This window comes from Mytilus californianus, unplaced genomic scaffold, assembly GCF_021869535.1.
Source record: "Mytilus californianus isolate M0D057914Y unplaced genomic scaffold, xbMytCali1.0.p SCAF_1, whole genome shotgun sequence".
Lineage (NCBI taxonomy): Eukaryota > Metazoa > Mollusca > Bivalvia > Mytilida > Mytilidae > Mytilus > Mytilus californianus.
The window spans coordinates 59866722-59882161 of record NW_026262581.1 but is presented as its reverse complement, the minus strand read 5'-3'; the positions used below and the strand labels follow the sequence as shown (position 1 = coordinate 59882161).

Sequence of the window (15440 nt, the reverse complement as noted above, 5' to 3'; positions counted from 1 at the left end):
CTGTTTATTGATGATTGTTTTACTGTAAATATTTTACCACTGTATGGAATGAATTAGAATAAGCAAATATTTAGTTTCTTGTTATACAGCCATTTATTTGAATAATACTGTTATTACCATTACAACTGTGAGTGACAACTGGACTGTCGCTAACTGTGATCTATACACTGTGAGAATTAAGTCTGCTTTTTGGAACTGTGTTGTGTGAATCACATTTTTACTGTATAGACCTTGAAAGTTTCCAAAAGCTGACCTCCTGTTCAAGTTGTGAATCACATTTTTACTGTATAGACCTTGAAAGTTCCCAAAAGCTAACCTCCTGTTCAAAGTGTGGAAATAACATTCACTGATGGTCCATTTAGAAATTGCAAAATATTCTTAATGTCACTTACATTCGTGAACTATTACGTTTGACCAGAAAAGACTGCAACTGTGACCATTATGCCTTAAGGTAACACAAGTTAACTGTCACTAAATCACATAAAATTTATTGAAAATATCATAAATAAAAGTCAGCTCTTGGCTCCCTTTAATTTCTGACCAATTTCAGATCAGTCTTTACTGAGTTATGAGGCTGCCTGTCAGAGTGGTCTGCTGGTATTGTGCTCACCTTGAGTGTTGGTACCCCAATGTTCAATTCAATTCAAAGACTGAAAAATTGGTTATCTGTATTTACTGCTTCTCCACTAAGAATGGTCATTTAGGAGTAAGAGCATTGACTGGTATTCTCAGAGTCAAAATAATGTGTGCGGTTAGGGTGTTTAGTCTTTCTTGGGAAGACCAAAAACTGTAACCTGGTGAACATGGTGAACTAGCACATTATAAAAACAGCTAAGAGTATCGATATAGTACAAAGCAGCAGGATTCATATTCCTATGACCAGGTTATTGGTCACCTCTGTCATATTAATTAGTTTCGGGGGAAACTAGCGGTAGTTTAGATAAAGTCCAAGTCGCTGGAAAGTTTACATATTTATTTCGCATCCATATATTTCAATCATAAAAACATAACTGAATAACAACATAAAAACATATATAAAATACAATTTCAAAAGACTGATTGACATGCGGAAAAAGGAACCAATCAAAATATCTTGCTATCAAATATTATAAATCGCGTTTTGCCGAAAGCGGGGATTACGGATTAAAAACATGCTTCGTATAAGTTTGTCAAGAATGGCTTTCGGCAGTTATCACTTAAGTGTCAAATTATCTATGTTCTTTGTTACAGAACCTTTTATCTTAAAGACGGATATAAATCTTTGATAATTAATCTGAATGAAAGGATTATAGTTAAGTGTAAAATACAATAAACTAATAAATTATTTAAACGCAATGAGGACTCGGAATAATAATAAAAAGCTAACATTTATAAAAATATACAAAATCCTAAATGTGAACTTTGAACGAACAATTGTCGGGTCATATTACCCCGTCGCTCCTTATCTGATACTCCCGTATCAGCATGTGTAAATTATGAACGAATAATATTTCAAAATGCATAGATGAGAAATTAAAAAGAGCAAAATTTATTTACATTATTTACAAGCGCGCTATTACGAACATTTGTCGTCTAAAATTTTCTCTCTCAAAATTTCTTTAAAGTACATGTAATTAAATCTAAGTGTGTCTAAATACCAACACGAATAAATCACGAATCAATATGTATAAAACGAACAGTCTGTAATATTTGCCACCATGCAAATAACAAATGAACACTGTGTCTCTTTCACAGAAATTCGATACTTGAATCTATATGGGAATATAAAACAAATCAGTAATATGTATATAAACATTGTCATTGCATTAAGTCATTGTTTTGTCAAATAAATCTGTTTTCTTTACCAACTCTATTTCCACCTGGAATGAACACTAAGAATATCACGGAGATTCTCTTCAATCTGAACTTTGTTACTACATATTTTAAGTTTCAGGAACATTTGTCCGAACTAGTTCTGTAGCACTATATGCATATTTATGTACACATCTTTGTACTAATACATCGAACACATCTATGTGAATGTAACCATTTATCAAAATTTCGCTTATACCTGATATCTATTTTAAACAAAAAACGCAAAGTGTAGATCATTTCGATACTTGAAAAGGCATTGTATGGAACATTGTTGATAATATTGATTCTAAAGTTAAAAATATATATTTGCAAGTAAATAAACTCTCAACAAACTCATCTAAAAATATTATGATAACTTGGCTACTAATATGAAATGCTGCTAAAAAAAGGAGGGGGGTCAAACTGTTGAACTTCAAATTGAGAAAATAAGAAAATAAGACAAAAGAAGCAAATACGTATAAAATTCAAGTGTAAAAATCTTTCTGATTGTAAACGTGCTGTGTATCTTAAAACAAAACTTAGAAATTATAAGACACTATTTTGTCTAAAGAGAGTAGTTCCTACGTATACTATAATATATGCAAATGACATTGTGTCGTGGTGTTGTTTAAAAAAAATGCATGTTTTGAAGTAAAATACATGTTTAACAATGGTTTCTTTAAATGCAAAAAGCAGTTAAAATGATTTTTCAAGATTTGATCGTTTCAGCATAGGATCGTCATTCCTATATTGAAACTCCTTTGAACACGAATTGGGTGACGAGTCCAAGTCATGATCGAAAGGGGTCGAAAGAAATGCCAAACGTTTGGTACGACTGTACCCCTTATACCATTGTTAGAACGTGAAAATAACACCAATTTTGTTATTGCTGTTACTTGATGTATGAATTGTCACTGATGTTTGTCTGATAATATGACCATTAACTTGTGTAAAAACACTAGGTCCAAACTTACGACAAATATACTATGACAACCCAATATGAATTTGAATGTTTTTATAATTACATTACCGTTTGAGAAAAAAAAATATGACTTGTTTTGTATATAAATTTCTTGATTATGTTAATATCTATCAAACAATGAGAGAGAAAAACGGCTTGTATGTAAGTTTTGCTATTTGACTTGAAAAGTGATGTGTAATTATAATGTGTAAATCTACAGAAGAATAAGGAAGGGGGGGGGGGGGGGGGGGGGGGGGCTATTTCTATCTCTTTGTTTTATACGTTTAGTTTGATCCATGCGAACTTTAAATTCGTGTCTTAATTCTGGAGGAATATTTTTCTTCGGGTTCCCATGAATTGCTTCTGTTACCAAAACCTAACCATTTTATGTAATAATGCATTTTATTGTTTATACGTTTTGCTTTTACTATCCGTTCTACTAGATACAGATCTGAATCATCGTTATTTCGGTCATCATTTGTGTGCCTTTGTACCTGAGTATCGTTTCGTATAGGGTCATTGGAGTCTGGCTGTGTATCAGTTTGAACAATTTCATCGGCATCTTCAGCATTTTCCTCTTCATTATCTTCATCGTCTGACATTTCGTCGTCAGTTGGAACATCTACATTGTTTGTAGGCCTGTCTTGTGGATCGTGATACTGTTTCAATCTGTTTGCGTTGACGGGTCCTTTAATTGGTACATCGTCTGAGCAGCGCCGTAGTTTGTATGTGTTCTTTCCGGTTACCTCGGTTATGTAATATGGACCTTGCCATTTATTACAAAGTTTTCTTGAATAGCCAACTGGCGTAGTCTTTGTATCCATCCAAACTTTATCTCTAATCTTAAAAGTTGCCTCTCTCGCATTTTTATCATGTTGTGCCTTGTATTTCTGTTGTGCCTCAAGTGAATTTTCTTTGGCTATCTCTCGGGCCAATATGATATTCCTATGAAGTCTATCGATGAACAGTCTTGCGTCTGGTCCAACATTTGTGGGTTCTGTCAAAACTGTATCAATCGGCGTTCTGCATTCTCTACTAAACACCATGTAATACGGGGTATACTGTGTAGATTCTGTACATACGGTTGTGTTCATTGCATGAGCAATACTGGACAATTTTTCCGGCCAATCTAATTGGTTTGCGGCGATGTATGTACGAAGTTTCTCGGCTATTGTTTTATTATTCCTCTCGCAAGTACTGTTTGTTTGAGGTCTGTAGCTACTGGTTCTCATCTTTTTGATCTCGAATATATTGCAAACCTCTTTTAATATATTAGACATGAAATTTTGTCCTTTATCTGTAAGAATTGCATCTGGAGCGGAATAACGGCATATCCATTGGTTGTAAAATATGTTAGCTACGTCTTTTGCACCTGTATTCTTCATCGGAAAGATTTCTACATATTTCGAGAACGAGTCTACGACAAGTAAGACATGTGAATATCCATCTGGACTCTTTCTAAATGGTCCTAAAATGTCCATATGAACCCTTCTGAAGACGTCTAGGATTGGAAGTGGCTGTAAAGGTGTCGGGCGTTTGTGCGCATCCGGCTTAGCTCTTTGACACTGTATACACGTCTGTACGTATTGTTGAATGTCACTGTACATACCAGGCCAATAGTATTTATATCTGATGGTATGGTAAGTTCGTTCAATGCCACTATGTCCACCGAGTAAGCTGTCGTGGTATGACTTCAGGATATCGTCTTGTAGGGTTACGGGTACTGCTAATCGTTTAACTATCCTATCCGCTCTGTGACCTTTTCCTTTCGGGTAGTATAAATGAAATAATACGTCATCGTCTATAATATAATCTTGGGATTCAATAACAGTTTTTCGCGCTTGTCTGGTCTTGTCGGGTAGTTCTTTATCTAATATGTATTTAATGACATCTTTGAAATTTTCATCTGTTCGTTGATCATTTACGACTTTTTCTTTTGGACTTGTGGTTATTTCGCAAATGGACGCATATGGGTCTAACTCGATGAAAGTGGCTTCTGTCTGTGTTGACGATTCGACTGTAGCTGTTGTAATAGTAACTATTTCGGTACCATATGGTCTTCTACTTAACGCGTCAGCGTTACCATTAGCCGTTCCCTTTTTGTGAATTATTTCATAATCATAGCTTTGCAGGAACATAGCCCATCTAGCAAGTCGGCCTGTGATTTTCTCCTTCGTAAGTTTCTGGGTGTGTAGAAGTGCTTCATGATCTGTATATATTGTGAATTTTCGGCTAGCCAAATAAACATGATATTGCTTAACTCCTTCAACCAAAGCTAAATATTCAAGATCTCTGATACAGTAATTCTTCTCGGCTCATCGTAACGATTGTCCACCATACGCAATGACTTGTTCTCTACCTTTACGGTCCTTTTGTCCAAGTATGTAACCAATAGCGATCTGTGAAGCGTCCGTATAGAGGATAAAATCTTTTGAAAAGTCTGGAAACGCGAGTATTGGAGCTGAGATTAAAAGTGTCTTTATTTCATCAAATGAATTTTGACAAGTATTGTCCCAAATAAATTTGGCACCTTTAACAAGTAGTCTGTGTAATGGGCTGGCAATTTTGGAAAAACCTTTCACGAATTTTCTGTAATAGTTCGCAAGTCCTAAAAATGCTCGCACGTCTGTTATATTTTGTGGAACTGGAAATGTTTTAACAGCATCTATCTTTGTTGTGTCGACTGCTATGCCATCTTTTGACAGAACATGTCCCAAAAACTTAACTTCTTTTGCGGCGAAAGTGCATTTTGTTGGTTTCAATTTAAGGTTAACTTCCCGTAGTTTTTGAAATAAAATTGTTAAGTGATGTAGATGTTCTTGGAAAGTTTTTGAAAATATTAGTACATCATCCATATATACCAGTGCGCTTTTCCAGTTTATACCACGCAAGGCTTCGGACATTACTAGTTGAAAAGTATGAGGACTATTTGACAGGCCAAACGGTAATCTGTTAAACTCGAAGACTCCCTCGTGACAGGTGAAAGCTGTTTTATGTTTAGTCTCCGGATCTAACTTTATTTGATGATATCCATTGAACATATCGACAGTGCTGTAGAATTTCGCCTTCGCCTCACCTAACATATCTACTATATCATCCATCTGAACAATTGGATAAACGCGTTTAACACAAAGCAAATTCAATTGTCGAAAATCAATGCAAAATCTATATTGTGGTTGATTTGATGCTGATGATGAAGATGTGGAACCTTTTTTTCTTACTAGACAAACAGGACTCGCCCATTCACTTTGGGACGGTTCGATAATGTTGTTGTCAAGCATTTCTTTGATATGTTTGCTTGATTCTGTTTTCATGGCTGGTGACTGCCTGTAGAACCTTTGTCTTACGGGTGCTGCATCACCAGTATCAATACGGTGGGGATGAAGATCTGTACAACCAAGTTCGGATAAATTTATAGCAAAAACGTCCCTATTTGTACCTAACATTACCATAAGTTTTTGTTTTTGTTCTGTTGTTAAATCAGAGTTAGAAAAATCGAAATTTAAACTTTTAGCTATTTCGATGTTCTTTGCTTCATTATTATTTTGTGTATCCTTATCTATTGAATTTATTTCCATTGTGTCATCTGTGATTTCACTTGAAATCAAGTTCTCTATAATTTCACTGAACTTGCCTATTTTTGTGTGTTTTGATAACCGTACTTTGGCATTTGTAGGATTAAGAACTTGTAAAAATGATTTATTGTTTCTTATTTGTACAAGACATGTGGCACCTACAATATTTTGTTTACCAACCAATGCTGGGTTCGGTTCAATAATACCTATTTTAGATTTTATACTTTTGTCAACAGTTTGAACGGGGATAATGACTTCTGACCTACTGGGAATTACTTCATCGTTAACTAAAGAAATAAAGCATATACTATTGTCATTAATATCACCATTAGTAAGGGGAACTTCAGTAATACCAGACTGCAGAACAAGGGTTTTGTCATCAAAATTAAGCCTAGCTTTTTGCTGATCTAAGAAATCTAAACCAAGAATAATTGAATGTGCGAAATTTTTAAAAATATGAAAGGTTTGTTGCATGGTTAAACGACCTATTTCTATAGGGACATCAATTGTTCCTATTCCTCTTAAAGATGCTCCACTTGCTCCTGTTGCAAGAAGCGATGCCTTTTTAAGTGTAACCTTCTTATGCAAATTTGCATAATAAAAATCTGCCGAAATTGCGCTAATAGTAGCTCCAGAATCAACCATAGCCATACCAAAATGATTTGCAACCCGAATTTTAATTAAATTTGATACTTTTGTGTTATTTAAACCTGTTGCCGAAATAAATTTTGTTGGTTGCGCCGAAAAATGTTTTTGTTTTGATCTACACATTTTTGCTTTGTGGCCTATGGATTTGCATTTATTACATTTTATTCTAATAAAGCGACATTGAGATGGAATATGGTCACACTCACCGCATCTGTAGCATGGGTTACGTCTGCGTTGTCGTCTTGGCGTTCTGGTACGATGTTGAACTTTGCGATAATCCAGAAGAGGTTTCACCATTGTCGGACTTGCAGTAGGTTGCTGGAGCGCTTTGCTGTTTACGGCACTTATTTGTTGTAGCATCTTCTCCATTTCCGGTTGCAGTTTTGTGACGATATTATCCTGCATTCTCTTCTGGTCTTCCTCTCGTAGACATTTGGATGTCGCTTCGACTGAACGAAGTCGATTTTCTGCTTCTGCCACTGTCTCTGGCCATTTACCGAAGGCCATTTGTCGCATAAGCTCAGGTTTACATTCATTCCGGAGCTTCCATAAAGTAAATTGTTCTCCATAATTGTGGTTTTCCGATAAAACATGAAGCCGGTTGATATATTCTGACACTGATTCTTCCTCGTGCTGAGATATGTTTATTAATTCGGTACTTGTCTGAAAATTTTGTCCAGAAGAAAATTCGTATTTCTTTAAAAACTCACACTTTAAATTGTTTCGACATTTTGTAACATCTTCTGACAATCTGTTATACCATATTTGTGCGTTTTCTTCTAGAAATAGTGGAAATGCATTACAAAATTTAGATTCATCGTAATATAAAGAAACGAAGTTTTCGAATAACTTCCACCAACGACTTGGGTTTTCGGTAAAGTCACCTTTGAATTTCGCTAATATTTTCGTAGGGTCCATTTTGAAATTAGTTGTACAGATCTAGATTATATTATTAAAAGTTCATCATAGTTGTGATAGGAATATTTCCAATGGAAACGGAAAACACATTTTTCTCTTCTTTCGTCGTTTCATTTCCTTGCTAAAATTTTGTCAATATATAGCACTTATAACGAAATATTGTTAATATTAAAATTACATTTTGTCACTCGCTTGGCTTTTGAGGTACACTTCTGAGATCACGGGACTTAATCCACCACATATGACCAGGTTATTGGTCACCTCTGTCATATTAATTAGTTTCGGGGGAAACTAGCGGTAGTTTAGATAAAGTCCAAGTCGCTGGAAAGTTTACATATTTATTTCGCATCCATATATTTCAATCATAAAAACATAACTGAATAACAACATAAAAACATATATAAAATACAATTTCAAAAGACTGATTGACATGCGGAAAAAGGAACCAATCAAAATATCTTGCTATCAAATATTATAAATCGCGTTTTGCCGAAAGCGGGGATTACGGATTAAAAACATGCTTCGTATAAGTTTGTCAAGAATGGCTTTCGGCAGTTATCACTTAAGTGTCAAATTATCTATGTTCTTTGTTACAGAACCTTTTATCTTAAAGACGGATATAAATCTTTGATAATTAATCTGAATGAAAGGATTATAGTTAAGTGTAAAATACAATAAACTAATAAATTATTTAAACGCAATGAGGACTCGGAATAATAATAAAAAGCTAACATTTATAAAAATATACAAAATCCTAAATGTGAACTTTGAACGAACAATTGTCGGGTCATATTCCTATCACATCAGCATGTTCTCTTCCCGATATGCATGTACTATCAAAATGCCTCTGAGGAACCTTTATCAGTCTTATACAAAACATTGTCCTGACATTGACCTAAATTTGCAATGGACAAAATCCCAATTTCTAGGATTAGTTTTCAGGATCACAAGAGTTTTCTGCTAGTAGAAATCAAATCATTATATTTGGCCAATAGAATGATTATTATGTAATTGTATATACACATGATTATCTGACCAGGGTAATTTGACTTTGACCTCATTTTCATTGTCCTGTGAGAAATATTTGATTTTCTTCATTAGAAAGAAAGTTGCTTATTTACTGCAACTTACATGTACAAGTCAACTATATTTGGTATACAGATTTGTAATGAGATTTAATTGACTGTCTGAGATGTCACCTGAATGTAATTCTTATTTTTGTTGTTCAACTGATAAATTTTGGTTTTCATCATACATGTGATAAGGTAAATTTTTGTTTGTACAAGGAATGAGTCAAAAGGTTTACATGTCGGTTTGATACATGTTATTTGACCATGACTTTATTTTCATGGCTAAATAGTTCATGCTAATTATTGTGATTTTTTCAGTTAGCTTGCTCCATAGACCCGAGTTTAATATGGGTATTTATTTCATGAATGTTAGCCGTGCTAAGAGCAAAGCCTTATCAGCTTCAAGTAGAATAATGTGTCCTGGTAGCTTGACATCTCTCCCTTCAGACTGTTACTTTGTAATATGGCACATACAAATCTTTTCATCGTGTAGGTTTCGTACAGAGCAGGGTATATTCATATCACATGATTTTACTGCCCTGGAGATACATGTAATAGTTGCCACTGGATTTGCTTCCTTGTTTTTATCCTCATCACTCTTGGTGTAATAATTGAACTCATCCTCATCCTTGACCTTATTTCTTTGTAATTCTAAGTAATGGGTTTGACTATACATGATAAACAGAATCAATGTAAGGTGACAAAGGTGACCTATATCTGATTTTCATGATTCATTACTTCACAAGCCTTATTCATAGAAGAACATTTTTGTTATTTACTGCAAACAATAGGTAAGTCTTAGCCCTAGTCTTAAGACAGGTAAGATTTTCATGTCCATAAAAGGTCATCAAATGCATGGTTCACAATTTTTTAAGAACTAATTTCTTTTGTCTATTATCTGATTGCAATACACCTTTGTTAGTTTGATTTGTGTTGATTGGTTGACCTTGACCAGTTACAACTAATATATTGCATATTCCCCTATGCTGCCTCTAGCAGCCTATATGTAGGAGAAATAACATACCATTTGGTATTTTTTCAGTAACTTCATTACGAGGAATAGGTTTGGCTAAAATAATAAGAGTATTTTCATACATGTGTCATTTGTCAGTTACATTATCAGCATGGTTTATGGGTGAAATTTCTTGGTAGAAGTCAAATAATTAAAACGCTATTCACCTACCAGTGTAAGACAGCAGTTTGAAAATGTTGGTTCTTCTGGTCAAATTCTGTTGATTATGATATGAAATATGAATAGTTTGATGAAATTATTACTTACAGGAAAAGTCAATGTTAAAGAGCTTACAAAGAAGAAAAAAAGTGCATTGAACAGAGCAGACAGAAGACACCAGGTAAAAATAATGTTATGTCCAACAAACTCATCATAGATACCAGGATTGATATTTTGTATTTGCACCAGATGCGCATTTCGTCTACAAAAGACTCATCAGTGACGCTCGAATTAAAAAAAGTTAAGAAAGCCAAATAAAGTACGAAGTTGAAGAGCATTGAGGACCAAAAATTAATGCATTTTATATCATAATTCAAAGGTTTAACATAAAAAAAGGGATTTCATATATTTGTAAGATAAAGGTACTTGTAGATGTGAAATATTTCACAAAGTCGTATGGTAAAAATTTTAAATATCTAACACCAATGTTAATGGAAGACCAGACAATTCACCAACACATGAGAATACATAATTGTCAACTTCTAAAATTCTCCATGGAGGACCTAATACTTGTATTTCTCATATATTTCAAGAGAGTTTTTTCTCTAATATATTATTGTGTTGAATAATATTCTTGATATTGTGGGATTAGATTTTGTGAGGAAAATCATTGTTTGCTTTATGACAGTTCCCAGAGCACAGAAATAAATTGTATCTGTCTTTGACTCAAAACAGGATAAAAATGCACAGCCTAGCATTCTATCTGTTTTTAAGCCATGTACAAATAAATATTTTATTTTGAGACAATGTATAGTTATTCTTTATAAATCACGTTAAAACATGGAAATCGTATAATGATTTGAATGAAAATTCCGCAATTATGATTGTATTTTACAATTTTATTAATTTCAATTTATCAGGCTTCACAGATTAGAAAACAGAAGAGAGATGAAGTTTTAGCAAAGAAAAGAGGCAGAGGAGGGCAAGGGTCTCCTCCTCATTTTGTTGTAAGTATAACAATATGAAATTGTAAATTAGACAACAACAAACCAAAATATAGAAGAAAAACAGATGAACAGTTTAAGGTCACAATACATTACCGGTATCTAACAAATATTGATTGCCTGAAATATCTTAAGCTGTACATGTAAGAGACATATAAAACACCCATAAAAAAAAAAACCAATTACTAAAATGTACAAAATGTACATTTGTACAGAATGCAGCTTTGTACCACTTGGAACAAAAGTCTTTGAATGAATTAAAAATTCTGATACACATAATTATTGAAAAATATGGAAATGACGTACGATTGCCAATGCTACAACTATTCACCAGACTTCAAATGTGGTGCAAGTGGATATAAGCAATTATAGGTCACCATACAGGATCAATAATGGAAAAAAAAACATACTCTATAGTCAGCTATAAAAGTCATGACATAAAAAATGTGAAACAATTCAAAAGAGAAACTAACGTCCTAATTTCTATCAATACAATTTACACAAAAAAGATTGGCCGACATGAACCAACAACAACCACTGAATAACAGGCTCCTGACTTGGGAGAGGCACATAAAGAATGTGAAGGGGTTAAACATGTTTGTGAGTGCTCAACCCTCGTCTAAGTTGTTTTTATTGTTAATTTGCTACTAAAACCCAAATTATTTTAATACATTAACTAAGTTAATAAACATTGTTAAAGGAGCAATTTTTATGTCTTTTATTTTGGTTACTGATCTGTGATATTTCATATACTTATTTAGAAACATATCTGTTACATTAGATATGATTACTTATTTACAGGTTATTTTAAAATTACACAAAGATGTAGATATAAGTTCAGTGGTATCTCTGTTAAAGACATGTGATGAGGAAGCTACAGTGAATCTAAATGAACAGGGAATCTGTCATATTAGGTATATACATGTAGAAGAAATGTTATAGTTATTATCAAAATCAAAAGATAAAACATACTGATAATTGTACTGTGTGCAATATTCAACATGGCTATATATTTTGTACAAGGCATTGATAGGAGAAATAATTGATTGAATAGTTTAAACCACACTTGAAGTGATGAATGAAAAAGAAAGCAAATTTCTTTTACATCCCACTGACATTTGAACTACATGTAGGTATCCTTGAGCTAGTCTCTATGCAGTATGATGCCCTCTGTACATTTTCTTCTTTTTATGCCCCCGCCTTAGTTTTACCCGTGTCCGTCCATACGTCCGTACGTCCCAAAATTGGTTTCCGTTCTCTAACTTTAGTTTGCCTCAACCAAATGTTATGAAACTTTTACACAATGCTTATTACCACAAAACACAGATCAAGTTTGAATTTTGGTGGCGTCACTTTAACCGTTTTAAAGTTATGCCCCTTTACAAATGGAAAAATTGCTGAATTTTTCGTTTCTGTTCTCTAACTATAGTTTGCCTCAACCCAATGTTATGAAACTTCTACACAATGCTTATTACCACAAAACACAGGTCAAGCTTGAATTTTGGTGGCGTCACTTTAACCGTTCTTGAGTTATGCCCCATTACAAATGGAAAAATTGCTGAAATATTCGTTTCCGTTCTCTAACTTTAGTTTGCCTCAACTAAATGTTATGAAACCTATAAACAATGCTTATTACCACAAAACTCAGATCAAGTACAAATTTGGGTAGCGTCAATTTTACAGTTATTGAGTTATGTCCCTTTATAACGTTATATACAAGCGGGGGCATCATCTGTGTCCCATGGACACATTCCCCATTTTTATTTTCTGTCTGAGTTTAGTTAGTTAGTAAATAGAAGGATGTGTATATAAATTTAATCTCTGTTTACTAGACTGACTAGAGATGTTATGCATACAATATAGCGTAATAATGACATGACATTACATTATATTACAATTTATGTTACTATATATTTATATTTCAGTATTCCCCGATTTAAACAGAGGGTATCTATCTACACACCAGAGTATGGTAATATGCATGCTTTACTGGACGCTGTAAAAGTTGCCGACTCCTTATTATGTCTTTTGTCAACAGATGGTGGTATGGATGATTTTGGGGATTATTGTCTGACATGTTTATGTGCTCAAGGCATACCGGCTGTTAACTTTGGTGTTCAGGTAGGTATTAGAAATGATGAATTAAAAAGTAATTTCTCTAATTTTTTCGCTATTTTCGCATTTCTTGGTGGGTGTGAGAAAAATATTTCTCATCACTAGTGAAATATCTGTTCTCGGCAAATGATTGGTCGAAATTTAATTATGACGTCAGATTTTCTTGGTTTCTTCTGAATTTTCCTATTGTGACGTCATGAAAAAAGGCGACCATGCATGATGACGTCACATATAAAGAACACAACTTTCTGCAAATCTTTGATAAGGAAGGATAAAATCATTAGAGAAACAGATTCCACCACTATAACTCGTGAATTACGATATTTCTCCACTCTCAACAGTTAAATTTTAATTATTTAAAAAGCTCCGCAAGCCTCGCGCTTTAAATATTAAAATTTAACTGTATCGAGTGGAGAAATATCGTAACACACTTGTTGCAGTGGTGGAATCTATATTTCTTTCATGAAGGTAAACTTCCTTTCAAATTTTTAATTTCTCATTCCAATGTTGTGGGACTGTAACCTTTGAAATTTAAACAAATTGGCATATATATATTGACATGTCAAGTTTGCATTCTGTGATTTTTTTCCATTAATCTTTATACAACGTTTCAAACTATTTCAGCAAGCTTCCCTTTCATTTTGTCAACTTTTAGATTAGTTATTGTAGTGATATAGAACTTTGATTGATGGAATTTTCTCATTTTGGTTCATGTCCCAAGATAACTGAGGTTTGTTTTATACAAAATGCATGGTATTAAGGTTTTTATACAGACATGCTCCATTTTATTTTTGACCATTTTTTAATTGACATTCAAGATATATGAGATATTTCTTTTCCATTGTTGTCAAGAAATTATAATTTGTGATGTGTCTTGTTCATACTCCAAGTCTTATCACATCAAATTTTCAATCAATAAAAGATACATTCTTTTATTTTCAGTTTTAAAATATTTTCATTTTTGTTGAATGGTCTGTAGATATCATGCACTCATGGCATAACTGTTAATTATACAAATATATACTTTTAATTTCAGGGATTGAAATCTATTCCCCATAAAAAACAAAGTGATGTGAAGAAATCGATACAAAAGAGGATAGATAAAAGGTAAGTGGTAGGACCTCTTTTTTTTACGAGCTCAAACCCTGTAATTTTATTCGAGGAATCAATCGACATGGAGATATGCAATTATAAATAGCAAGTCACTCTAAAGTTATAAATGGCATTTGATGAATAAGAATAAGAAGAATATTTATTGAATCCAATTAAAGGGCCCATTTCCGAGCATATACATATAGATATAGTATTAATTATACAGTAATTTTTAAGATATATTACCTTAAAAATAAATGATTAAATAACTATACTCCATACCAGATGAACAAAAGGAAACACTTTTAATTGCATTGAATACGAGATACTTCATGCTATTATCATACAGAACAATTACAGAAAGTGTATGACTACCTAATATACAAAAGTAATAATCAATTACATAGTCACATCTTTTATTAGGTATTTAAAAAAATAGGAAACCAAACAAATTTGAATGAATGAACCCTTCAAAAAACTAAGTAATAAGAGATTTGATATTTTAAGTTAATAGACCTTGTCACTATTTGGGAATCTGTGACACTTGAACAATAGATGTGATACAACAATCACTTTTCCTTTGTGGCTTCATTAATTTTAAAAGTCAAAATTTATTGAAACCTTTGTGATGTCCAATAATGGCAGACAACATAGCGATAAGGTGTATTTGCGCTGTCAGTTTGATATTTAGTCTTGAATATGGCATCAATTGTTATGCCCCACTGTTTTTCGGTCTGTGCGTCTGTTCGTTCGTCCGTCTGTTTGTCTGTCTGTCCCGCTTCAGGTTAAAGTTTTTGGTCAAGGTATTTTTTGATGAAGTTGAAGTCCAATCAACTTCAATCTTAGTACACATGTTCCCTATGATATGATCTTTCTAATTCTAATGCCAAATTAAGAGTTTTGACCCCAATTTCACGGTCCACTGAACATAGAAAATGATAGTGCGAGTGGGGCATCAGTGTACTATGGACACATTCTTGTTTCTTAATGAAAAAGACTCACTTTACAACTACAATGATTTAGTATTCAAACAGATGAAGATTTTGTTGATGT

The 15440-nt window shown here is 33.4% G+C and overlaps 1 protein-coding gene across 1 annotated transcript in view; it reads left to right on the top strand.

The window, feature by feature from the left end:
• LOC127704911 (pre-rRNA-processing protein TSR1 homolog) overlaps positions 1-15440 on the top strand; it is a 40603-nt gene that overhangs the window by 10365 nt on the left and 14798 nt on the right. The window contains exons 2-6 of the mRNA XM_052209148.1: positions 10287-10357; positions 11097-11183; positions 11982-12094; positions 13106-13301; positions 14332-14402. Coding sequence (XP_052065108.1) covers positions 10287-10357; positions 11097-11183; positions 11982-12094; positions 13106-13301; positions 14332-14402 — 538 coding nt within the window. The remainder of the gene's footprint in view (positions 1-10286; positions 10358-11096; positions 11184-11981; positions 12095-13105; positions 13302-14331; positions 14403-15440) is intronic.